The sequence below is a fragment of the Pezoporus flaviventris genome, unplaced genomic scaffold (genome assembly GCF_033815535.1).
Source record: "Pezoporus flaviventris isolate CSIRO_AGI_PZ_B2104156 unplaced genomic scaffold, CSIRO_AGI_Pfla_v1 ptg000036l, whole genome shotgun sequence".
NCBI classification, from domain to species: domain Eukaryota; kingdom Metazoa; phylum Chordata; class Aves; order Psittaciformes; family Psittacidae; genus Pezoporus; species Pezoporus flaviventris.
In genome coordinates, this window is record NW_026892584.1 from 1,536,032 (window position 1) to 1,562,974 (window position 26,943).

A 26,943-nucleotide genomic window follows, 5' to 3' on the forward strand; every position below is an offset into this window, starting at 1 on the left:
TCAATTAACCTGTGTGTTTCTTTTGAGGATGATCAGATGAGAAGCATGTCTCTATGATATATATACATATTGTTCTGGCTGAACTTGTTGGATTTGGCCAAGGTCCCAGCGGTCTGAACCACAATTGCTGTTTAACCCCTCCATACTGTAGAGAGAGCAGTTGCCATGCAGCAGAACGATGTAAGCTATGAGAGGGCAGTGTGCTGTAAAACAACACATTCAGTTGTAAAAAGATTTCTTATGTGTCTGCTTATATGCTTACATGCACATACTTATTGCAGTTACCCAGATAAGTACATTTCCTTAGCACAAACAGCATGAGAATCAATATTATGATTGATTCTGTCTTGCAAGAGTAAATGACCTGCAAGGTTTAAGAGTATAACTTGTGTTTCTGAATGATTCCACTTACTGCCTAGCTCTGAGTAAGTATATGTACCGTGAACTGGTTATACCATATTATATATCACTGCAGAAACAATCTCCATTTGTCTGTGGACAGGATCAGCTCTAATATTTCAATTCTTATGTTTTGTTCCAGGTAGTTTAGTACAGTGCGTGAATGTCATAAACTGATCTTGTGTGGCATTATTTTCATCTGCTTAATTTCTAAAGTGATCATTTTGCTGTCAGGCATTGCAGGAGTTACACAACTGAAAATATTTTGGCCTCATGCTAAAATGTTCCTTTTCTAGAGCTGCAGTTTGTGGGTCAAACAGACAATATACAGTCATGCAAATTTGTTCAGACCATGGAGCAACGGTTACAGAGGGCGTTTCAGGACGCTGAAAGAAAGGTCTTAAACACCAGCAACAACTTAACAGTTCAGGTACAGCTTTGTGTGCTTTGCCAGTGCCTGGTGTCAGACTCTCTGGGGTTGTACTTTGCTATGTGTACGCTTGTGTTTCATCATAATGCCTTTGATAGCCGCTATGGAAATAAGTTTATGTTTTCATGTGAACTAAGATTGTTTTATGTATTGTAGAAAAGTATATAAATGTATGATTTATAGAAGCCTGTTACTTTTATTTTCATGAATTTGAATTTTACTGTTTGCAGTTAAATAATGTAAGTGAAATTCAAATAAAAATAAATATATATTAACATATTCTTCAAAATTTGTATTTTTACTGGTTATGTTATTCTGACATGTTAGTTGCTTTCAGTGAGGCTGTTCAGGTATAAAGATAGTGACGTGTAGCTTTTTTGTAGCCTTTTGCAAGATCTGAACTAATGGAATATATTTCTTTCTTCTTTTATTTTTGGTGTGCGTTCCAGTTCCATACTTGCAGACCCAAATTCACTATGAAGGGCCTGAGTTTTGCATACCTTTATATGTATAGCAGTCCGACATTCTTATGCTCTTTAATCCTGAAGTATGGCACAGAAAATATCCTCTGGATGTTATGATACATATTTGAATTATAATAAAACTCTGTGTATGTACTTGTGCTCCCCAGAATAGTTTGCACAGAGCTTACCAGAGGAAGAACATCGGTCATCAGAACTCTGCTTAGTTACTTTGGTACAGTTTCTTGTAAGCTTGTGTTCAAACTGGAGTAGCTCAGAGGCAGAAAAGAGCACGGTAAGAGGTAATGCTCTGTAGTAGGTAAAGTGGTTATTGAGCTTTTCAGTAGCTGGAGCCATGATGTTGAGTGGCACTTCATGGTCTCTGATCTACTCATGGCAGAAGTGGCAGATCTCACAAAGCACCCAGGCAGTTTTGGAAACAGCCCTAGAAGAAGGCAGTGGTGTGGGTTTTGTGAGTATTGCCAGCTTAGGAAGTGATAGGGTGGTGGTCTTGGAAGCAAGTCCTGACTGCCGTTTCTGCCTTCTGCTGTCCTCCTGTAGCTCTGCATGGGCTGAAATAGGAATTAAAGTATCATATAAGTTAAGTTTTACAGAGTCATGTTGAGTGAGCTGTACCTAATCCATTGTTCAAGTTAACATTTCCCCAGTTTTTTGCACTGGATTGGTTTGTTGTTTATTTTGTGAGGGTTTGTTTTGTTTGTTTGTTTGTTTGTTTTAAGTAAGCTGAAACATGGCTACACATTATTTCTTTACCTCTGTTTCAGATTTTGAACACCTCCAATGTCTCCCAAGCTGTCACTCTGTTTTACGTAGTGAGCAATCAAAGCACAACTCTAAATGGCACTATTTCTAGCGACCTTCTTAATCAGCTGTCGGCTGAGCTGGTGGGTTTCTACCTAACTTACCCACCTCTCACCATTGCAGAGTGTAAGTATGCACTTCCCAGCACATAGCTCCTTAAGATTAGGTTTTTGCTTTGCACGCACTATAAGCTTTGCTGTCAAGCTCACAGGTTGTAGGTGATTCAGATGACTGCTTTTAAGTTATTAAAAAGAAAAAAAAAGAAGATGGGGGGAGGATTAGGTGGTGATAGGGTTTGGGTTCAGTGCTTACTTTGGTTGCTGGAAACACGGGCAGATAATTAAGGAACACATATATATATGCTGCCATTAATTTAAAAAAATTGTATGTGCCAGGTTCCAAACAAAATAAAACATTGTAGAAAACAAACCACAGAATGTTCTCAGTTCTCCATTTCTCAGAGACTTAGCACAGTGCATGAAGTTCATCTTCAGCATAGCCCTTTGCTTTGGTGGAATACTCACCTCAGTCCCTGAGCTTGCTCCAGTGGTAGGACTGTGTACCACACTCGGGATGTGTTTGGTTAGTGGGTGAGCTCCATCTTAGGCTTCTCAGTTTAAAAAGCTGTTAGTGTATTTGCTGAACTTTGTCCTCAGTTCAGTTTAAAATGTGGTCTAAGCACTTTAGGATCAGTAATTTCCTTGCATTTCAAATGTTATGGAGAATCAGAGCTGGAGAAAATCGTGTGTCTATACAGCCTGTATGGCATAGATGCTCTCTGGCTCTGCATGCTAACGCTCTCAGGTAAATAAAGAGACAACATAGTTGATTATAAGGATTTCTGTATAATTTAGCGTGTGAAATGAAGCTCACTGCAGAGACGTTATCTCTTCACTGGAGGACATCAACATTCACTGGATATGAGAGGAGACAGGGACATGCAGGGTGTGTCAGTGCATGGTAATGGACTATGACTAAGGAAGTATGGATTTCAGCTGATCTCACTGTGTGTAAATCTGCACAGGATGCTTATGAAATTTGAAATACTGTGTTCAAATACCAATAAAGATCTGGTTAAGCTTCTGGTAGCTATCAGACTCACTGATAAGGTTAAACTGGTAATGGAATAGTTTGTAATTTTTCATTTCGCAAGTATTGCAATAATTGGAAACATAAGGGTAGAGCCAGGCATGTCTTTATGGTCAGAACACTGAACTGAGCAGATTCATAGCTTTAGGTGAAATTATTAAGGTGTTTGCTTATTTTCTGATTCTAAGAAAAAGCAGAACCAGGCTGCTGGAAAGTGAGCTCTGGGGAAAATACAAGTTACCCTTTGTGTCAGTCCATTTTATTTGCAAACAGCCCCAAAGCAGTGTTATCTATCTTGTGCAATTCTTCATCGGTTACTTGCACAATGAGCTGTCTGTGGGGTAGGTGCTCACTCTGTGGTGGAATCACAGCTAGCTCTGGTGATTGCGTAAATCCTTGGAAAAGAATGAGTGTATATCATTCTTGAAGCATTGCTCATCTAAATCAGATCTATGCAAACAGTTGGTGAAACTGCCCAGTGATGAATTCTTGCACTGCATTGGTGCACTTTGGAATCAGACTTTCCAGGCTAAGTGTTTTCATCAAGTCTTTCCAAGAGCAAGGAGAGGCTGTTGATTTCTTGATGATGACTGCTCTCAATTCAAGTGTTTGCCTTCCAAAAGAGGCCTGTTGCATAGGAAAAGGGTTATGGTGCTTCTCACAAAGGCAATGCAGGCAAATGGCTTGGTAGTCAGGAGCTGTGAAAGCCATTTGTTACGCTGTAAGGGTCCCATGTGGTGTTGCAGTTCTCTGTTGATTGCCTGTCCTGCAGCAGCAGTCATTTTTCTCCTTCTTAGTAGCTGGTGCGGTGCTGTGTTTTAGCTTTAGTCTGAGAACAGTGCTGATAACACGCCAATGTTTTTAGTTGTTGCTAAGTAATGTTTACTTCATTCAAGGACTTTTTCAGTCTCATGCTCTGCCAGTGAGGAGGGGCACAAGAAGCCAGGAGGAAGCAAAGACAGAGCCCCTGACCCAAACTAACTAAAGAGGTATTCCATACCACAGCACGTCATGCTCACTATGTAAACTGGGGGCAGTTACCCAGAAGGGCTAGATCACTGCCCTGGTCAGGGTGGGTATCGGTTGGCGTGTGGTGAGCGGTTGTATTCTCTTCCCTTGTTATTCCCCTTATCATTATTATTATTGGTGGCAACAGCAGTGGTTTGTGTTATACCTTAGTTACTGGGCTGTTCTTGTCTCAACCTGTGGGAGTTACATTCTTTTGATTCTCCTCCCCATCCCTCTGGGAGCCAGAGAGGAGGGGAGTGAGCGAGCAGCTGTGTGGCTCTGTGTTACTGGCTGGGCTTAAACCACGACATCCCTGCACATGGTGAAGTGACCTGATAAAGTGATCAGCTCCTTTAACAACTAATGGTTGGTTTTATTGCCAGTGCAGCAAATACTGCAAACTCATGGACTTAATGCCACATAGTGTTTACGGTTTCAGACTGATAGCATGTCTTGTGAAAATGTTTTACTTTGAAAAGTGTTTGATGCTCATTCATGTGGCAGTGTAGTTGTTTCAGTTTATCAAACAAATACTGTGTCTGACTCAAAGCGTGTTATTTACCAGCAGACTACGTCAGCTCCTCCAGAGCCTTCGCAGTCTGTCATGGAAATGCACAGCTTAGGGCATGCTGTGAAATCCCTCCTCAAAAGCGCTCACTGTGCATAATTAGACCCTTGAGAATGGTTATAATTGCAAGCCACTTTGGAATTTAAAAATCAAGGTAACTCAATAGCAGTGTTTCAACCTGAAAGCAGGATTATTTTCTGTATTAAGTTCCAAGTGTTCGTGCTTTCTGCATTGCATAAATCTATTGAAAAAATGCTGAGCTGTATAATGAATTAGAAGCATGTTGAACTTTTCATCCTAGCACACTTGGGAAATTGAAAAACTAACAAAAGGCATCAAAACAGCAAGCATCAGTTTCTGGCAGACACAAACACGTATGGTATTAGTACCTTCCGTGGTGCAGAGTGAGGGTAAGAGTATCACACTCCAAGGGGTGTTCACAGTTTCTTTAGTCTCACAACATTCCTGTGGAACTACACCCTGTGATTGGTGGAATGTGACCCTGGTTTATTTTAATACTATTTTAGGTTAAAATTGTGGTCTGGGTTAAGTGAGGATTGAATCACAGAATCATCATAAATTCTCATCTTGTTCTCCCCAGGGGATTACTCATAGAAAGAAAGCAGCAGAACTGTGTATAACTTAAACACTTGCATATTACCTATTATTTTTGGTAATGGGCAATCTTGGACTTTGCCCCAGACAACGTACAAGCCAATAATTTGGCAGCATAAGATGTTCTACTTTGTACTCCAGTGTTTGCTTACATTTTGTGTCCTTTTCAGACAAGAGAAATTGTAATCCTGAATATTATGCCTCTATATCTCCTTCTGGGCCATAGTTCAGTTTTATTTATCACTGTCTGGTTAACCACTTTTGGGACATATAATGTGTAGGATGTTGGACTATTGTAACATAATTTCAACTTTTACTTTTAAAGCTTTGGAGTATCCAAACCTCGATGTCTCAGAGTCAACTAGAGACTACTGGGTGATAACAGGTAATTTTTAATCTCCTTCTCTCCTCCACACACTTCAGATAACAATAATTTTTAGTGCTCATTTATATGAACACATTGGTGCCGTAATTTTACACAGAAATAAGTGGCTGCCCACTGAACCTACATGCTGCATTCAACCGGGCAAAGGCATTTGCACTTACCCTGAGGCATTACAACATCTTGAACAGAGACTTCTGTGTCCAACACCCATCTCAGAATTTATGCCACTTTAGTTTAAGCACTTCTGAGAGCAGCATTATTTTCTCAGAGTTTTCAAGCACAGATAGGTTTTTTGTTTGTTTGTTTGAGGATTTTTGTTTTTCCTGGGCCCTTGATTTAAATCTGAAATCAAGAGGCTTGTAGACATAACCCAGGGAGAAAGGTGATCTGTTAAACTGAGGAAATGTGTTACAATTTGCTGACTGTCTGGGTCCAGGAATTTTTGCATCTTTCACTGAAGCATTAAGCGCTTAATTTTTTGTTAATGGTAAAGGTGCAGAGAATGCTATTAGGATTCACAATACTTGTTTTATCACAGTCATTTCACTAGTATCATATTCTTACAACTGTTTTGACTTTAGAAATGAGAAGTGGGCAAGAAAGAGACCCTTTCCTCTAGGCATCTGTGAGTGAATAGATACCAAAGCCTTTCTAATTGGTGTGTCTGTACCTGGAATTGTTTAGTGCTCAGGAGAGCAAGAAAAAGGATCGTGACACAAACCAGATTAAATTCTACACTGTGGTTCCAAAAGCCGGTGTGATTTGGTACCAGTTATATCTATTCATAATTTTGAGATTAAAAAAAAAGTTTATTCAGAGATGATGATTCTCTGAAGCTCCCTTCAGAGGTGACGGCTTTATTTGGTACAGCTATTTTATTTGGTACGGTATTTTTAATGGTACGGCTCCTCCCCATTTGGACTCCATGAACCCAATACTCCATTTCTTGGGTGCTTACTGCAATGGACTATTATTGATATTATAATGGAAACACTGCTTTAAAAAAAATCATGGTGGTCCCAAAAGATTTTTTAAGAAATACTAAAAAAGTCATACATATGTATGAATTAAATTAGCATGCCTTGTCACTTTTTTGAACTTGGTGTAAATTTTCCATTTGTTTCTACTCAGGAGATGTTTATTTGGCTTTCAGTGCTCTCAAATATACATTTTGTTTCTAACTGAGTTGCACAAAATCCCAACTTCAGTCTTCAAAAGTGCTGGATAAAAAACTGTGTTTAGTTAGCAGGAGAATCTAGCAATAAGCATAAAACCAGGCAGCTCTCAAACAGGTTTTAACTACTTTTTACATTGAAGATCATAGATTAGGTGCTTCCTGGAGCCATTTTGGTAAACTGAAGGCTGAAAACAGTTTTTGGAGGATTTTATTCTCTGAAATTGTTGACATTATTTGAGAAGAACAGTGCGGGGGTTGAAACAGAAGCACATTATATCCCCATCAGGAATTACTGAGGGGCTGTAACAGTGTCCAGCTATTTTTCTTCTGGCTAGTATATCCCTGTCTCAAACTGTCCTGCAGACCACATGTTACTTCTTTGGTCCATGAAAGATGTGCTGACGTGATTTTCCTCTGTTCCTGCAGTTATTCAAGGGGTTGATATGGCACTGCTGGGACTGAACAATCAGAGCTTTGCACGACTGATGGAGCAGCGTTTGGCTCCTCTGTTTATGATGTCCCATCAGCAAGGAAGACGTTTCAGACGTGCCACTACTGTGGGCAGTTACACCGTGCAGGTTGGCAATACGACATTGGTAGTTCCTAGATATGTGCAGAAAAAAAAAGCTGAAGGTCTTTGTTTGCATATGTCCTGCATCAATTTGTAGGGGAAAAATCAAATTTAACTGGATTGAGGTTTCTTGTCTTTTCTCATAAACATCAAAGCAGAGAGTGCAAAATTCTTGGCATTACTATTGGGTTTCTTCTTCTGCAGTCACCCATATTTGCATGCTTCCCATCTTGTTGAAATTATCATTAATTAATAATGATCAGTGTTAATAAATATTTTCTTTGTGCTTGCTCTGAGGATTGGTACAAAGTAAATATTTTAGCATAAAGTCTCGTATTCAGCATAATGAAGAGTTCCAGGCTTTTGTTCATAAACAAGTTTCCCAGGTCTACCTTTCATGTAAAAGGAAGCTAATAAAGCTAGAACTTTGTTTTTGCTGAAAAAAAAAAAAGAAAGTATGAAGCAGTCTTTTTGCAGGGTTAGTCATCAAATCATGTGGCCACAGATCACATTATGAAGCATAGATTCCAGTCCTAATTTATTAATTATCTTTCTCTTATTTAGCAAAATTTCCCATTCACTATGTTTAAATGATTCATACTTTTTCACACCGATTTAGCGACTGATGCTAGTTGTGGGGGATTCAAGGAGGATATGTCTTCAAAACATGCATACCAAGTTATTGCCTTTGTTTTTTTTTAATTACATGATGTTTTTCAAGAATTGCTTGCCGTGAGATAAAACCCCAAATGACTACTTTTCTAGTTTACCCACGACTGTGTGCTTTCCCACTGAAACAATTTGAAGAAGGGACATGTTTTTACTTGCCAAAAGTGTGAACCTTTGAAAAATTTTCCATGAAAACATGACTTATTTTAGTCTGTAACATGGTGGAGAGGAATCACAAAACTCCTTTTTCCTCTCATCATTAGAGGTGTTTGATACTTCCTCTACTCTCAGGACAGGTAGAGATGTAATGTAAAAGTCCTACAGAATAAAATGAAAAAAAGCATCGTTCTCTTTAGTGTCAGCCTGGCATGAAAAATAACAAGTATAGAAATAGAATGTAAGGGAATTTTTCTACTCCAATATGGCAGTGAAGTGTAATTTTCAATATTAGGACAGGTTTTAAGAATTCCCTCTTCACAGAGGACTGTAATGTCCAGCCATTTGATCCTTTCTTTCTTTTTGCTGCAGGCCTTTCTTAGTGCAGGGTTTTACTTTAGAATTATGTTTAAAAATGTTGAAGTTGGCAAGTTTGACCTCACTAATCTTAATACCCTGGCTATGAAGGGGAGAAGCTCTGATCCTGTGAGAATATTTGTATGTATCTTATGCTTACATGGGGTCTTGAAGCAGTTCCCTGTGTGCACTGCCTTCAAGTAGCTCCTGACAGGTTTTGCAGTGGTAGAGTACACACACAGTCTATTTCTATTTCCATCTCATTTCTTTTTCTTCTTTTCCTTTTTTTTTTTTTTTCCCCTGACAGATGGTAAAAATCCAACGTATTCCAGGGCCTAAGGAGCCAGCTGAGCTGACATACTACACTTTATACAATGGGAAACCTTTGCTGGGGACCGCAGCTGCCAAAATTCTGAGTACTGTTGACTCCCAGCGCATGGCCTTGACACTGGGTTATGTTATTCAAGTTCAAGCTGATCGTAAGAATTCTTTTAAACATTCTCTGGTTTGGTCCTTTATTTCTTCTTTTTATTTATTTTTAATTCATAAGAACACCAGGGTATGTGTAGGGAGCCTCCACTGGTCACACAGAGAAATTTCAGCTGCAACTTTCTGAGCAGCTGCTCTTCCTGAGCAAGACTAATCTATCTTAGCAAATCAAAGCTATATACCAACTGTTATTTAGCCGATGATTGTAAACTCTACCGTACAACTCATACACACATACGGTCCTGTGAACTGAACAACTTCATGGAACTGCAAAGTCAGAACTAATTCTGATACTAACAAAACCATGACAGTACAGGCTAATGACTGCTGGGGCTAAAAGCATTTTTCAAATAATTTGGCCCAAAGTAAAATGTGGGGGCTATCAATATGTCCTTTCTTTCTGCCTTGTTCAAAATGATGTAGGTTGTTTCTGTCTCAAAGGGATTTGGTTTTTTTTTCAAGTGATCAGTTTCACCAAGAAATTTGATAAGTGCACCATGTGGGTGTTACAGATCTATAGACACAAATCAGGAAAGTGAAGCTGAACAGAACTATTCATATATAGGCAGGTTTCAAATTCAAGATACGGTAGTATCATTCAGAATAATGTGGCCAATAAAGTAATCCACTCCTGAAAAATTAAGTGTTTTCAAATTTCTCTCTTAAGACTTGCATCAGTTACTGAGTGGCTGTAGGCACAAGTGTTAGGGCTTCTATAACATTTTTTTTTTAATATTTTCAACCTTGAAGGGCTTCAACCTTTTTTTTTGGACAGTCTTTTAACTGTGTGGTTACTGTTACACTGTGCACGAGGTGTGTACCTTGCAGTGCTACTCCTGCATCACCCAACAAACTACATTGGCTTTGCAGAAAGTTGTAGATCTACAAAGAAAATGAGCCCAAGCTTCAGACAAACTTTCAGCTGGCTTTCATAGCTGCTACTGAACAAGATGTTATGCAGTTGAAGTCAGATCCTAAAAGCAGCTGAGTGCTTCTGACAGCTAATAAGCTCAATGACATTTGAAAGCACTAGTCCCCTGGAAAATGGGAAATGCTGCTTTACGCTGGTATTCTCACAATTGCCTATCCACGCGAGCAACTAGCAGCGTAGTAAATTAAATAGAGATAGCATGGTGAAGCCCACTAAATATTTCACTAAAACAAATTTCAGCATCATATAGTTATCTGGTGTTTTTCCAGAAAGAAATTAAATGAGAGTATCAGGGATTTGTCATAGGAGGATCTCTTCTGTGTTTACAAGTTAAAGGTTCTTAAAAGTTCATAACAAGAGACTTTATTCTGATGTAATGGAATCTAAAATATTTTAGCATCACTACATTTCTGGAATGTACCCTTTTCCTGGTACCGTTATTAATATATCTGCAAGCAGCTCTTTCCGACCTCATTATTTCCCCTCCTTCAGAAATGATGGATTCTTTTCAACCTTAACTGTGATAAAGCATTTCTAGAGCACAAGAGAAGTATTTTCTTATTGTTCTGTTGATATCAATAATAACTATTAGCGTGCTTAGCTTCACTGGTTTTGAAAAAGCTCTGCCAGTTTACCCTTACTGAGCCAGGAAGTCTTTGACACCAGATATGGACTCCATGTCTACAATTTTAACACACATGCTACCTTACTATGAGCAGGTTTTGTGTTTGGAAAAAAATTAAGGATGTATTACTTGCACCTTTTTTTGTTTACTCTGTAAATTAACCGTATCTAATGTGGAATCTAACTTGACTTGGGAGTTGATGGTGACTTTTGCATATAACTAACTTATAACTAAATAAGAGAATAGAGTCCAGGGATTTGGGAATTACATAGTGCTGCTGATTAATTCTTTTTTTTTTTTCTTTTCCTCAAGGAATAAAAAAGCATAGTTAGACTACTAACAATCTTTCTATACTAATCATTATATGAAGACAGTTGAAGTCTGTGTTAAAAGCAATTTAAACCTTGTGTTTGTGCAGTGGAAGTTACCAATGTTGGTTTGCAATTTTCCATAGCTGTGGTGAAGAATCCCCCAAACAACCTGTGGATCATTGCAGCAGTGCTGGCTCCCATTGCTGTGGTTACAGTTATCATCATCATCATCACAGCAGTTCTGTGCAGAAAGAACAAGAACGACTTTAAACCAGACACCATGATGAACCTGCCTCAGAGAGCAAAAGTGAGTGATGGGTCTTTAGATACAAGATGTTAATTTGCTTTCTGAGGCTTTAACTGTGTTTCTCTGATAGCTGAAGGAGGTTTGGAACTGAAAAAGTTGTTACTCGCAAGGTTGGATCTTTGCATTTCTCTGTCCTTGATACCATCGGTCACAGCAATTATCCTTCTGTTTTCCTCAGGGCTCATCAACTTCCATCACAGCTTGTCCCTTGTTGGTAGCAGTGACAGAGTAGCCATTAAACGGTGATGTAAGGCACTGAGCCGTTAGGACTGAGTAGGCTTTATTCAAGGCACATGCTTCCTTCATAAAATAGCCTAGGCCTCCTCAGCAGCACGTCTCCCATGGGACCTCATTCTCCAGCCCATCTCCTGAGCAGCTCCCACCTGCTGCAGGTGGCAGTGGCTGAAGCTCTGGACTTCGACAGCAGTTCAGACCTGATTCTAACCAGAAGCTCTCCACTCAACTGCTAATCCAATGGACATTCTTTGCATTTGTTTTTCAGAAAATTTCTCCCACTGTCATTTTTTCTTTTAGATGTTTTGAACTTTCTAAGTTATTTGTGGATGTTGCTGGTTGGGTACAAACAATTATATTTGCTTTAAAGTTACTAACCCATATTGATTACAGGGGTTTTGTTTTGGAGGTATTTTTGTTTCTTGTTTGCTTGTTTGTTTGCTTGGTTTTGGACCAAATCAAATGTGTTTCTAGTTTGATTATCTTTTAACAGAAAAATATCACAGAATACTGATTTGTTTCTGTAGTGGAAAAAGGTCTGCCTTCTCCATGCTGCTATTTAAATGGCTTTTAAACACAGGCACCCAAAGTGAGGAGTTTTTAGCCTACAGACCCTGTTGTAGGTCATATGGTTCCTTCACCCTTTTAGCTGCCTTTATTCTTCTCCATTGGCATGGGATTGAAATGATAATTTTCGTCTTTGGTTTCTGAATGCTACAGACAGCAGGATTCAACAATTTCATCTCTGTTGCTTCTGCTGAAAAATGTAGATTGGAGGGAGAGCTGAAGGAAGGCATGATGCATATGACAGGTCTTCTCATCTTAGATTAGTTGCAGATAGGCGCAGCTGGTGCCAGTTTGAAAAAGACATTTGTATGAAAAATGAGGCGAAAAAGACGTTTCCATTTTGGTTCCAGTATGTTCATTGTAGTGTTATCAAACTAGTGTTAAGGACTAGATCTGCAGAAGTGAAACAAACAATATCACAAACAAAAATTAATAACACTGCAGTAATATCATGTAACATCCCACTGAAATCTCTAAAATGCAAATCAGGCTTTATTAGGGGCCATTGCAAATACTATGCACCACTTGATTCTTCTTATATGTAATTTTAGTCCTAGCTAAAAGAACAAAATGAAATGGAATTTGTACATTGTTTTGAGCTGGCCATCATTATGGGATGCTTTACAGCTGAAGCAAGTTGCTAAATTAAAAAAAGCAAACACTGCTGGTTGAAGCTACAGCACAGAAAAAAATTGAAAATATTTTAATATTTAATCTGAAGCTGCCATTCCAAAAAGAAAGAGAAGATTGAATTTTAACTCTTCCTGAAAAATTTGATTTAATCAGGCTGTAAGATAACACGTTCAGGTTAAAACCTATTCAGTCAGGTTACATTCGCATCCTCAGTCAATGCTATCAGACGGGAGTTAGATCTGCAGAGCAAACTAGTTGGTGCCGAGCCCCCAGCAGCCACACTGTGCTGCTTCCAGGAGATTTTCCTGCAGACTTGCTTACAGTTGCAGGTGGAGTGCAGGAGGTCTGCTCCCAGAGTGCAGTTCCCCTTCTTGGTATATTTTGAGGCTCCGTGAAATTTAATTTAAGTCATTTATATGAAAAGTGATGCATTTCAAAGTGAAAGCTGAATTGTGTTCCATTTAATTTCACAATGATGGCTCCATCAAAAAGGTTCAGCCAGGTCTAGTTCAGAGTATATGCTGGTACATGGACTGTAGAAAATAAATTCTGCAGGGGGACAGGGAGTGGACTGGTTTTCTCATTCCTGATTTCAGCATCTTTATTTAAAATAAGGCTAAAACATATATCTGGAGAAGATAATGAAATAAGGTAATTTTGAAAATAACAATTTCAGTTTTATTTTTAATCCCAGCTTTAGGGATATCAGGAATAGTGGTGATTACTTGAACTGTAATTGCTACATTTCATGCAGTTCGGCAATACAAATAGCTGATGAGCACATATCTACCTCACATTTAAAATGAATATATAATATTTCATGGCTTAGAAAAGTACTTGAGACTGCTTGATTAATATTGAATCTGTTCTGTAAGTGGAGTCACAGTAGAGTGATTTTTAGTTTAGGCAGAAGCTTTAATGTTTTGTTTCTGTGTGTCTGAGATTTGCTGTTGAATCACTGGAGCAATTTTTTGATGCCTTTTGAATATCCAGCGAACTTTATAGAGAGGAAAAGAGAATATTACAGAATCCTCACAGCCTTGGATTTCAGCTGGTTTTGTTTTCAGCGGTGCCATTTTAGGTGTTCAGCTTCCAAAAGTCCTGTCCCACGGGGACTAGCAGAGCAGAGCTGCTTGTTCATTGCTGCAGGTCCTCACAGAGCAGAGCTGCCTGCCACATCTCTCCAGGAGCACAGAATGGAGGGGTGATAAAGCACTGAATGCTACATATCCTTCTGTAGCTGTGGGGTGATGTAACGTAACAGCAGGATTACTGCCTGGCCTGGTAATTAAGGAATGACTTCTTTAACTGAAGGCTACGTAAGTGAAGTTTAAAAAATGACCTCTCATATGCAGTGTAGTTTATAGTATCTTTCTTAGGAATTGTGTTGCTGTTCTGCATTGCCTTAGCAGTCAGGGTCATCTGTACTAAGCTGCAGGGAAAAAGGACTGTTACCATCTTTTTCAATTGTCTCTCCAGTTGTAAAATGAAAAGAAGTATAAATTCAAATTGGTGAAATTCTGATGGGAGTTTATTTTAATGTTCTTTCAATGCTGTTTTTATTTTAAGCAACTATTTTTACTTTGAGGTTTTGGATAGATGTTAGCTTTTACCTCCCTTGCTTTCTAATTCACAGCATGACTTTTTAAAGGGCTGTAATCTGATTTATCACCTTTCCTTTCTTTTAGAGTATGAAGGAATAAGCTTGCAGGTAAACAGAGATACGATCTGCAGTCTAAGACCTGCAAGCCAAAGCAAATGCTGCAGGCCTTGAGAAAATAATCACTATCAATTTGACAAAGGGCATGCAAAAAAAAAGATGAAAGAAACTGTCTGTGTACATGGGTATACATGTAGAAAGGAAGAAAGGAGGGACTCCTTTAATAACAGTCTCTTTTTCATCATCATTACAAGGAAAAAAGCCCCAGAAACAACCACTTCCTATGTTCAGTCTGCCCTTTGCCAGGCAATGTAATTTAACGGTCTCATAATTCATTTGTTATTTCAAAAGCAATATTCAAATCCCAGTCCTTGGGTCTTTCTCAGCACTTTGGCTGTATTGGACATCTACTTTTGCAGTGCTTCAAGATTTAGTCTTGCCAGCTCCCTTCATGGGTGGTAAAGCCATCTGCTCCTGGGGGCTTTTACAAAGCAGGGTTCCAAGATCGAATTTCATTTAACGCAATATGTCTGCTGATGAGGATGGCTTTTTCAGCTCTTCCTTTATTGCAATTTATTACTAGACATGGCGGTAAGTAGAACTCAGATTAAACTAATCCTTCATTTTCTTCCCTTGTCAGATCCGAGCTGGGACTCTGCAGAGTTCTGTAGTAATTCTCATGTTCTGCTGCTTCTGGTTTGTTTCTGTTTGAGGGGGTTGTTTGGTTTTCTGTTCCTTTGTTTTGTTTTTTTGTTTTTATGATACTAAGGGTAAGTTAAAACTTCTCTTTCAAAGGAGGGAAAAAGTCTGATTTGATCAGCTTTTCTCTTTTCTTACCTTTTTTGCAGAATATCTAGGAGGGACTTGACTAAGACTTGAGATAATGAGGTTAAAAAACATTATCTTCTTTTTATTTAACTTTGATTAAAATACCACTACCTAGGATGTTGTGCAGTAGTTCTTCCTAGCTGTCCTTCACGTAGCTTCTGCTTCCCCTTTCTTCACTTCCTTCCATTTCTTCATTTCCTCCCTTGGTAGGTAGTTTGGTGGCTGCTTGTGTGATACCTTGCTTTCAGAGGAGGGCAAGCAGAAGGCCCTGTCTGGGGTGAGATTATTATGACTTTCCATGAGTTGGTGATGTGGAATTGACATTTCTCTGATACGTTGCCAGTTCCATCATGGTAATGTGGGTAGATGTCTGTTCTCTCAAATCAGCATTACCTCAGCTAGCATCTACTTAATGCACCAGAGATACTTACCAGAGGAATACTGAAGTGTGTGAGCACATTAGAAACTGTCAGCCTCAGTTCAAACAGGAGACTGGGAAAGTGATGAAGATGCCCATAAGCAAAGAGCATGTTTTGTTTTGTTTTAAAAAATAGAAGACAGAGAGCACCTATGAGATGAACCTATGAGAGCATCTATGAAATGTATGTGTATTTATAGCTAGAGTCCAGATTTTGTAGGGGATAGAACAAAAGAAGATGAGTTTTTTTTCAGAGTTTATTCTTTTTCTGTTCTATCAGCAAATTTTTTTTATCCAGCTGATTTTCTTTCAGAAGTAAAATATTCAATGACAACATGACGGAAACCTGAGAGAGACAATTCAGTTACTGACTATTCAATCCTGTTGCGTTTCCCAAAGTATGCTTGAGGGTTAAAATCACCATTGCTCACTTCTGAAGTGTTCTGTGGTGCTTTTTAAGCATTCTGTCAATGGTTTTTGTACTTCAGGAAGAGCAGCCTTCTAGGTTATGGTAAATTAATTCAATTTAGTATAGCAAGAACATTTTGGTGTTACATATTTTATCCAGAGATGGTCGGGAATTAGAGTAATTTATCTTTCATGCTGGCTTTCCTTCTTTTTTTTTTCCAATAGAAAATGCAGATTGGTGGGTGGTGGTTGTTTTTTGTGCAGTTCTGCTTGTTCCTTGCAAAGGCAGCAGGAAAAGCCCGGACAGGCTTCAGGAGAGGAGAGGCAAGGCTTTTGCAAATGCCACTTCCCGAGAGAAACACGTGAAGTCAATAACAACCTTCCCAGCAGGCAACTGGCCGCCAGGGGAAACAGAATTTCACTGATCTGAAAAAAAGATCCTTTTCTGGAAAATGTTGCCCATGAAGCTTTGATGTGTGCCTTTTTTACTCAGTCTTGATTTGGAATAAACTACTCCCACCCCCTTTGAAAACACAAGGTTTTTGTCAGAGAAAGTTTTCTGGTTTTGGTATGGTCTTATTTGTCTCGCTTCTAGTTTTTTCTTCTGTGTGCTCATTCTTCCATTGTCTTCTGCAGATGTTGCAGCAGGGTACGAAAGGCTAGCCAAGATCAATTTCATGCTCACTAATCATGTTTAAAATATGTGGAATGGAGATCTCATCAGAAAATGGCTTTGTTGTTGGGCACTCCAATGTCAATCTACATATTTATACCTTATGTAATAAAAGAAGTTAAAGGGTAGTGGAAAATTTCAAACTTAAGTGGAAATTTTATATTAATGTATGATGCATGCTGCAAATTTCTTTTTTTTTTCTCCCACTTTTTTTGCAGCCTGTCCAAGGCTTTGATTATGCCAAGCAACACTTAGGTCAGCAAGGAGCTGAAGATGAGGTTTTACCTGTAACTCAGGAGACTGTTGTACTCCCGCTTCCAGTTAGAGATGCTCCTGCCTCCCAAGAGAGAGAAATTACTCAGGATGGGAGTACTATCAAAACTGCCAAATCCAATGAAACAAGGAAAAGGTATGGACTGGCATGTTTCCTCAGAGGGGTGGGATAGGGTACATGCTGCTGGCTGCTTAGGAAAAACCTGCAAGGTTTAGCTCCCAGGCTCTGTGTGTGGCAGATGGTTCCTCCATGATAAATTCTTGGCATAACACTGGTCTGTGCTGGATGTGTAAGTTTGCTGCAAAGTGCAGGTTGAAATAAAGTGAAGTCTTCAGGGACTGTACATGCATAGAGTAGGTAAACGGGAAGTGGCTCGTGTATGCATGCTTGTGTTGTGTAAGAGATGAACCCAAAGAAAACATGGGATATGGAGCATGAAAACCAATTGTTTCTCAGATGAACCAAAAGACAGGACCTTAGCCAGTGTAACTTGCTGTAGCTTTACTAACAGACTGTCACTCCAGAATTGCACCTAATGTCTTCATTAGCAGAAGGGAAAACCCCGAACATCCACTAAATTGTGAGACCTCTAGATCCAAAGCATCTACAGCCATACAAAACTTTTGACAATGTAAGAACAGACCAGAGAACTTCAGTGTATAGGGTAAACTGTCCCAGGTTTGCAGTTTATTCATATTAAGTCTACAGGGTTGTAGATTCACAGATTCAAGGTCCCCAGGAAGCTGTCTGGTTCTTCCTCTTCTCCCCTGAGGGGTCAAATACACTCCTAACTCAACTTGATCTACCTTTTTTTAAAGTGGTGGGATGACCACAGCTTCCTCAAGCAATCTGTTCTTCACTACCTTTCCCCTTAGGAGGTTTTATCTCTTGTCTAGCCTCAGTCATCATCAGAATAGCTGAATGTCATTGTTTCTTGTCTCCGCCATCTCAGGCAAGGAAAGCAGGTTATCCCTTTATCCTAGTTGGTTTGCACGGTTCAAATCAACATTTTCCTTGATCTGCTCTCCCTGAAAGTAAGTGGAGGATCATCAACTTTTTATTGCTGAAGAATGATACTGAGCGGAAGAGAAGAAAATCAAACTGTTAGGTAAACAGCCTGAATAGAGGTAACAGTTATTGTCTAGTTCACTGGCATTGGTCATAAGCTGAGGTTTTCCTGAAGAAAAAGGGAAACAGGGATCCTGAGCTGGTGTCTGGTTTGGCATGCTTCTGTGGTTGCATAGTAAATCACCTGGAACATGGAGATTGCTGACTGCAGGGAGGACCAATAGAGGAGATAGCAGAAGACTCCCCTGGTTCCTGTGGTTTCTTCACTGGGTTTGGTTGTGAACTGTTAGTCTGCACTTGAATGCCAATGACGTGCTGTTCACACCATAAATACTCGAACTGTGAGAGTCAGGTTATATAGGATGTGTGCACCAAGCAGCTCTTGTCCCTTTTGCAGTCTTTTGTCCTCTGATGAAATTACAAATGTGAGATAACAATGACACTGCCTGTGGTTGCTGATGCTGGACCACCACAGATTAAGCCTTTGCAGGAACTGGAACTGTTCTTTAATGTGTTTTGAAGTGCTTCCAAAGTCATGTGGAAACATACACAAAAAATGTAAACCAGCCCTATTAATTAATCCTCTGACAAAAGTGATTAAACACTCAGTCCTTTGAATGAACACAGAAATTCCTCTCTACTTAATCTGCAGTTTTAAACAAACATTGATAAGCAAACTTGATCTGGGAATTCAAAGGAAAGTTATTCTCATTCTAAGATGTGTTGAACCTTGGTGCCTTTCTAAGCAAATAACTAAGTTAGTTTTGCCTCCTTCAGAATGATAACTTGACTAAGTGAGAACATGCAGAAGTCAAACCTTTTTTCATTCGCAGGAGAGGTTTCTGGAGATGGAATTTAATGCTTTCTGAAGATGAAGAAATATTTCTTGACTTTTATGTATTTGCTCTTTCATCCAGGCTATTTTGCAGCCAGCAAAGGTCAATCTAAATCAGACTGCCATGGAGTGGCTGGTAACTGATCAGAATATCTTCTCTGATATTACCACTGAAGGAAACTTCACAGTTAATAATACCATGGCCACTTAAAAAGCATGAATATTTAGATTGGTGGCAGCAGAAATCATTCTGCAAGCTATCCATGCTCACTGCTTTTCCTTGTTCCCCAGTGGAGAAGATTTTCTTCAGGTGTTGGTCTATCCTGGATGAATTGTTTTTACAGGCTGGGATTATTCATTAGCAGTGGCAGACAGGTTTAAAAGGGAGAAATGTTACTTTTCAGGAGTATTTATCCTCAGTAGAATTTCACAAGAAAATCGTCAGGCTGGGCTGGACTTGACTGAGCTGGGTTGCATACTGAGCTCTCCTAAAGCCCAGTAGCTGTGAAGAGCTACTCAAATTATATATATATTTCCAGCTAGCCTATCTTCAAAAGAGAGTCCCTACATATTACTTTTCTCATACTTGTCTTTTTCTGTTCTGACCATAGTAAAAGCTCTCTACCTACACCAGACAGGGCAGTCAGAACCTGAGGTAAATGAATGTTTCAAGCTGGCAATGTAGTCTTGGCAATAATTTATAGGATGGTTTTTACAGTTGTTTTGCTTTAGTACCATATTCTGGATATAAAGCCATTGTGACAGCAATAGAACTTGATTAGATTTTTTTCTCTGTAAATGAAAGTCCTTGTGCCTAAGTCCATTCTTTTTCTCTGATACAACCTATTTACATTATCCTGTCATGGATAGCCATGACAATGCTAGATGGTAGATGGGTGCATGGGTATAGGTCCTGTAGACAGTTTTCGTTCCCACTGTGGCAAGTTTTACATGTAGAAACAATGTGATGCTCTGTTCTGATGTGGAGTGGCACCAAATCTAACATTTTCTACTTTGGCCTGCTTTTCCCAACTTGTGCATTACAATTTGAGTAATGCGCTCCCCCAGAAAGAAAAGAACTTCCGAGAGATTGCTCCCAGTGCAGTCCAGTTACACTGTTCATTCCTGTTCTTGCTCTTGGTTGGGGCTAAACACTTGCAGCAGTTCTACTCTGTCCTCCCTGCTCGCCCTGTGCAGGGACCAGTTTGAAGGCAAGAATATGCAATGGCTGAGCAAAACAAGCATTTTCTTAGTAGTTCCAGCAAGTAATAGTGCTGGTTAAACCAGGTTGTGTGCAAAACAACAAAAAAAGGAGAATTTTCTTATCACATTGTGTGTGTATGTGTAAAGCGAGTGACTGAATTTTACATTGTGACTGACAAAACAAGTTGAGTGTAAATGCAGGCTAAATAATGGAGGGGTTAGTTTAGCTGTATATACATAAACAAAGGTCTGATTTATTTTAGCTGTGTAAATGGCACTGAATTGATAACAGGATTTTTTTGTCCTCTGCAGTGCCACTTCTGTCATTGTGGAGGTTGTGCATGAGATGTGGCTGCATTTGATGCCACTAAGATACCCATCAACCCTGAGCTAATAGAGAAGTCCTGTTCTCTGTTCCTGCCTTCACTGTTTCTGTGTGCAGTTTATATTCTGTCTCCTTTTGGTACGAAATCAGGCTTGAAAACTCAATGATGCAAACTGTGTGCAAATGAAATAACCTTGAGATGAGGTTTATAAGGAAGAACTCACATCCTCCCTTGTTGCTATGGTTACTTGCAGTCGGTCGCCGAGTCAGAATGGCTCCATCGTCAGCAACGTGTCGGGGAAGCCCAGCTCCGATCGGAGCTCCCTCCAGAAAGTAATGGCACCGCAGAAAGTGGCAAAAGAGGAAGGAAGGAAAAGAAATGGTGAGAAGTGTTCCTGATGAGAGCTGCTTGTGGCTGCCCCTGGAGCCGTACCCATGCAGGCACTGGCTGTGCTGAAACCATCTCACTATACCTTCAGCATTACTTGGGCATTTTCTGTGTGTAGCTGTTGTTTTGTTTGTTTGTTTGGTGTTTTTAATTCCCCCTTACTGCTCTGTTTCTCAAACTCACATCAACACTATGGTGCCTACTCTTTGTGTGGGCCTTTGCAAGATGTCTTTATTTTTTTTTTTTATCTTCTTTAAATGCCAGTAAACTAATGAAGATGTGATGCTGCTTAGTAGGCAGACAAGGTTTAAAGCTTTTTATTCTGTGTAGAGCCTTAACATAATAATTTCCATTACTGATGTTGCTAAGCTGGCCCAGATCTGATGAAGATGAATTAATAAGGTAAAAATTAATTTGAGAAAGTGTAAGACAGCCAGTGCTTTAACTTTCCATCTCTTATCTTTCTTGTCATAACTTTTTTGTTATTAAGACTTACTGTCAGCTTTTCCTGATGCACCTAGGATGTCACACCGGATGTTTTTCACAATTCCTTGGTTGATGATGGTGACCTTATAACTTGAGATGTATCAGGAACATCTGATGAGAGTTTAATTCAATCCCTTTTTTTCCTTGCTTTTCTTTTGTCTGTCTCTCTGCTTATTGAGTTACAGCTTTGCTTCCATATTTGCCATATGAATGGGAAACACTGTGGCTGAACCAATTGATCACTTCTCTGTAAAGGGAGGGAATTAAATTGGATGGGGTCTCATCAGCTTCTGTCATGACCACAAGTGCATAATTAAATTGTTAAAATGTAAATGTGGACAGAAGGACTTGGTTAAAGAGAAAATCTTAGTGTAACTGTCTTCTTTCTCCAGAAAATCACCTGAGCATTCTGACGGCAACCCTGGTATCACACTATGTCATCTCTTGATGATCATTATGCCATGCAAAGGCTTTGCTGCTTTAGCAGGAATACAGTGCAATACAGGGACATATATAGAGCACCAGAGGTGGCCTCTCTTCTGGACAGCAAAATCGTACTGCATTTTTAGGTGTCCTCTTTTTTTCCATTCATGAACCATAGAGCACTGCATCTTGTGGGGACCATATAACTGATGTAACTGTAGTGCTCTGTTTTGCAAAATCACACAGGGAAGCGAAATTGTTAATTTTCTTTTGTTATGTGTTTGTCACCCGTACTGCTTTCTTCTGTCACACCTGTCGCTTTACTGATTACACCAGGCCTGCAATAATAGGTCTTTCTCAAAGAGGTCTTTTTCTTTCATAGACAGCATAACAATATTTCATGGTTCAGAGTTTCAAGGTTCATAATTATTTTTTCACTCTTTCAAATGCAGCTTAATTTACGAGTCAGCAACATTTATAATTTACACAATTAAAAGCTATAATTTATGCTGTGTTTTTTTTTCTTCCCTACTCAGGAAAGCCAATTTTCAAAGCCAGTGTCAGCTGATGTTTATACGTGTAGGCAAAATAATGAAGTGAGGTATTTTTTTCTTTTTAATTTTATTAGGTTTTAGATCTTCAAAGAAAATTGGTAAGAACTTCCCACTCCTTTGGTAAAGAATTGACTAACATCTAACATCTTTTCTTCTGATCTGGACTGTAATATGTTTCTAGAACATACACATGCTATTTAAAGAAACCATTCAATGTAGCATAAGGGAATACTGATCCATCATTTTAAATTTTAAATTCATTATAATTTTAGCTTCAACTACACAAAGTGTGTAACTACACACTTTTCAAATTGTGCTGGAAACTTAACAACTGTTTTACTTACATGTTTATTTTACCTCCTCTTTTCTGTCTTCTCAAAAAAAGCCTGAATAATGATGTTACTTAGTATGGGACTAAGACTTAGTATACTTCTAGTGCCATAGTGAAAATACCTTCAGTGTATACTCCATTCATACTGTGGATTCTTATAATGTATTCCCACTGCATGCTGGCACCAAGACCTTGACGTTCTGTGGCAGAAAGGAAAAGCAGTGTTTGCCCACTGTAGTAGTAATACATGCTACTATATTCATATATAAAAAATGTGAAACAGATAGACAGGCTGTTTCTGTCTGACTGGTCTGGCTTTAAAGGAACCTGTGCATAAACTAGCTTGTCTGCAAAGCCCTCCTGTAGGGATGTCAGCTTCTTCTAGAGGAACTTCCTTCACTTGACTGCCACAACCCTACAAATGGTCACCTGGTAGCTTCCAGGCACAGAAATGAAGGAGAAGAAATACATTGTTCCCTGGTAAAGAGCTGTAACCTGGTAAAGGACATTTTAGCTACAGGCATATCTCTTAAGACACGTTTAGGAGAGTTTCCTGATGCAAACTTTTCAGAACAGCTTGTGATAAGGAATATGTGTTCATGGGAGATGAAAGGGCCTCCCCCTTACCAGAATTATGGAGCTGGCCCCGTGTTTATTCTTATCTGCATGTGCAGATGTGTTTTTGATTTACGAGTCCTGTGATCCTAAATGCCTGTTGAAGTTGAAATTAAAAACTTAAAAATTTAGGCACCTATTCCTTGAAATCACAGAGCTGACACTTTGTTCCCTACTGCTATGATTAAAAACACTGTTGTCATCTCTGGTATTTTGTTCTTTTATCTTTATCCGTTAGATTAGCTGGATTATCCATTATTCATCCATTGAGTAGCTGGATCAATAGATTCAATAGAATGTGTTGGCTGTTTTAAGAAGAGAGCTGCTTCTCTCCCAGTTGTTTGCCTGAATTTGCTCCAGCTCTCTAGCCTGATTGTAGGCTGATTCCTCTAATGCGCATGTCAGCAAAAGCAGCAGCATATTTTCTTCCCTGAAAAGCAGCATCTTAAAACTGGGATGAATCCCTTGGTGGTCACATGTTTGATTTGGGGACTCCAAGTTAGAATGGCTCATTAGTTGCCATAGTTACAAACCAATTTTAGATTCTATTTCTTGCTGACATTTAGTTACATGGAAAAATGACAGCACTGGATGTTACCTCAGTACATAAACTATATGGAATTTATCAAAATGGACTTCAAACAGAGTGTGTCAGGGCTGAGAGCGAACAATGTGAAACCAGCATAGACTGATAGTCTTTGCTTAAGGACCTGATGTTTTGGAGGATCAGGAGTACTCTTCAACTAAGCCTTATTTCTATGGAAAACATGAATAAAATAGCTATTTGTATTAAACAGTGATGAACTTTGGTAGGATAATTTCCTTTCTTTCCTTTTGTTTTCCTTGCAAAACACTTACTAGTATTTTAATAGAACGTTTCCTTTCTAAAAGTTGATGAGATACTTCGGGCACTTAGAAACAAAAATTCAAACCTTCTTTTACAAGTGCCCAATTGTACATGTTAGAGGATTGTGAGATGAATGAAGCAGCCCATGGAGGTACTGGCAATTTCCGAGAAGGGTTTGTAAGAGAATGTGGAAGAGAACAACAGGATATTAACACTTTCACCTATTATTTTATCAGGCCAGACATCATTCAGGAAGAAGCAAATGACTGAACCCACTTGTATTTAAAGAACTATAGCAACCTACAGTAAAACGTTTCCTTTCACTAGATCCTCATAAAATGAAGCCAGTGAAAAATATATTTGTTGTTTTCCCAATATTTAAATGTTTGGTTTTTCAGCTTTCCCATTAGCATCTTTGGGAGGGCATGATTGCTTGTTTGTTTTGAGAAAAATGAAAGCTTTAGTTTGGTAACAGTTCTCAATGAAGCAAATGACTCCATACCTTTTGAACTGCAAACTCACATAGCTGAGCCCAGCTTAGTGCTTGAACCTCATCATCAGGAAAGGATGCACAGACGTTACAGGTGGAGATGCACAAGCAGCATCTTGTCAAACTTCCGTGTGTAAGAAACCTTCCTTTCCTCCCCCTAGGAATCCCAGTTGGAATACTCCTCTTCCAAGCATGTGGTCTTTGTCTTTGAAAACAGACGTAACTTTTCAGAAGTCGTTCAGTCAAGGGCTTCACTCCTTTATAAAACATCAGTCTCTAAGGCTATCATTTTCTCTGTCCAGGCAGAGGCTGTTATTTATTTTTTAAATTCTCTTTTCCTTCTGGTCTTTGTAGGGGTATCTGAAAATCAGGTGTCTGCAGGAACAAGGTGCTAGGGTGGAAAAGTTGGCTGTATTATTGGCTTAGCAAAAATCAAAGGGATTTTGGAATCTAAGTCTGCCATGCCAGGATACACAGCTTCCTTTATTCTACGGAAGTATGGGCCACCAGTTTTCATGCTGGCTGATGTGGCAGCTCAGCCTTGAAGCCAGCTTTTCTGAATTTCTGAGTAGCTGTCTGTAGTGACTCAAACTGAAATGAAATATGGCAACAGCAATTGAATCTAGGAGCAGCAATGTAGCAGTATGCTTTGACACAGAGTTAGCTGGGAGATCCTGTGTATCCCAGCAAACATGCAGAACCCTTCATCTGCCTTCTCTGTGTGGGGTGGTTGAAATGCAAGTTAGAGAGGAAAGGGCTTTGTCTTGCCAAATTTTGGTCCTTTAAAATTGGCTTCTTAATCTAACCTAACCAAGTAGGCTTTCTAGTGATTCCAGAGGGTCACAGCTAATTGGGACAGGATCTCTCTGCTCTGGAGATACTCACCTTTCACTCCAGTAAGGAAGAAGCCCAGAAAACTGCACTGGAGCATATGTGCAGGTTTGAAGTGAGATGAGTGCCTTTCATGATGCCTGTGCCTCTGAAAGGATGAGAAATCAAAGTGCTAGGAAGAATTTATGGCATAGGCAGGAGTCTGTTCTTTTCGTCATTCATTTACTCATTCTGAAGTATTAGCCTCATTTGCTAAAAATTTGAACAAAATCCACTTGTTCAGCTGCAATCCCTTGTATGTGGCACTGGTTACTGTTCTCCTTGAGCTTTAACACCGATTCTTTATTTAAAAAAAAAAATTCAGCTTGTGTGACATAGCCTGATACTTCTCCATACTCTTTCCATTTCTTCCACTGTCTGTTTTTCATGTGCTTGTGTTAGATATAGAGAGCACAGTCACCCTGGTAGCATTGTGCTGCTGACAGTGGACTCTTTGTTCTTTCACATGTAGCCAGTACCATTTTCTACTTTTTTCGCTTGGTTTCGGTTTGCGAGAGGCAGCCAAGTGTTGGAATCTGTTCTATGAACTTCTGAGCCTCTTCACACTCCTACCAAAGCAAAAAGTGTCAGTGCCCCACCACCTCTTTTCCCAGAGACTGGGAGCAACCCAGCACTTCCAAGCTGTCTGTGCAGCCACTCTGGTGCTGTATTCACAGGCATGGTTGAACTTGCATAGAATAAGTGAGAAATACTTCCCGTTTGGACTCTTTTAGGTCAGCATGGCTAACCCAGCTTGCTTTCTATTTTTTTTTAAGCCAGTCTTTAATTGCATTTCTCATGGCAAGAAAATACTTTATCCTGTGTTGCTAAGGTACCTGTTGCAGCAGACCTCTGAAGGAACTGCGATCTGCAGGTTGCACAATTGTTTCTTAATTCAGGTCTGCCTTCCACTTCAGAGGAGCTCTGGTCTGACACTAATTGAGTCTGACAGCAGTTTTCATCCAAGCAACAGCATGAAGGGTGTGTGTAGATGTTCATGCCATCCGATCCAGTGGTAGTCTGGATGGCTGTGATATTTCACTAATGTCATCGTTGAAGAAGACAAATGTATGGCTTTATTGTGCAAATAGGAAACTATTTCTACAAAGCTTTTTAAAACTCATAAAGAGGTACTTTACTACTTAAAGAAGTGGATTCTGTTGTAGGTTCTCATGAATTCCCTGTCTTCTTTGTGTCATCATCTTTGTGAGTTAAATAATTTTTAAAAGGTATTGAACATGACTAAGATGGCATTACAGGAGTGTCAGTCAAGAAAAGGGGTTGATAGATTCTCTACAAACATCATGAAATACAGTGTCTCTTTTTGGATTGCGTTGATATTTTAATAGATGGGGCAGATGTAGTTGAAGGAGAAGATACAACCACAGAAAGAGATATCCTTGCTTCTGCTTATATGGACAAGAAGCATTCACAGCAAGTGAA

The 26,943-nt window shown here is 39.3% G+C and overlaps 1 protein-coding gene across 4 annotated transcripts in view; it reads left to right on the plus strand.

Moving 5' to 3' along the window:
• Positions 1-26,943, plus strand: part of KIAA1549L (KIAA1549 like) — a 124,655-nt gene that overhangs the window by 64,505 nt on the left and 33,207 nt on the right. For all 4 annotated transcript variants that reach the window (XM_061462826.1, XM_061462827.1, XM_061462828.1 and 1 more), the window contains exons 6-13: positions 696-829; positions 2,076-2,238; positions 5,718-5,777; positions 7,381-7,532; positions 9,015-9,186; positions 11,207-11,370; positions 17,010-17,200; positions 20,751-20,878. In XM_061462826.1, coding sequence (XP_061318810.1) covers positions 696-829; positions 2,076-2,238; positions 5,718-5,777; positions 7,381-7,532; positions 9,015-9,186; positions 11,207-11,370; positions 17,010-17,200; positions 20,751-20,878 — 1,164 coding nt within the window. The remainder of the gene's footprint in view (positions 1-695; positions 830-2,075; positions 2,239-5,717; positions 5,778-7,380; positions 7,533-9,014; positions 9,187-11,206; positions 11,371-17,009; positions 17,201-20,750; positions 20,879-26,943) is intronic.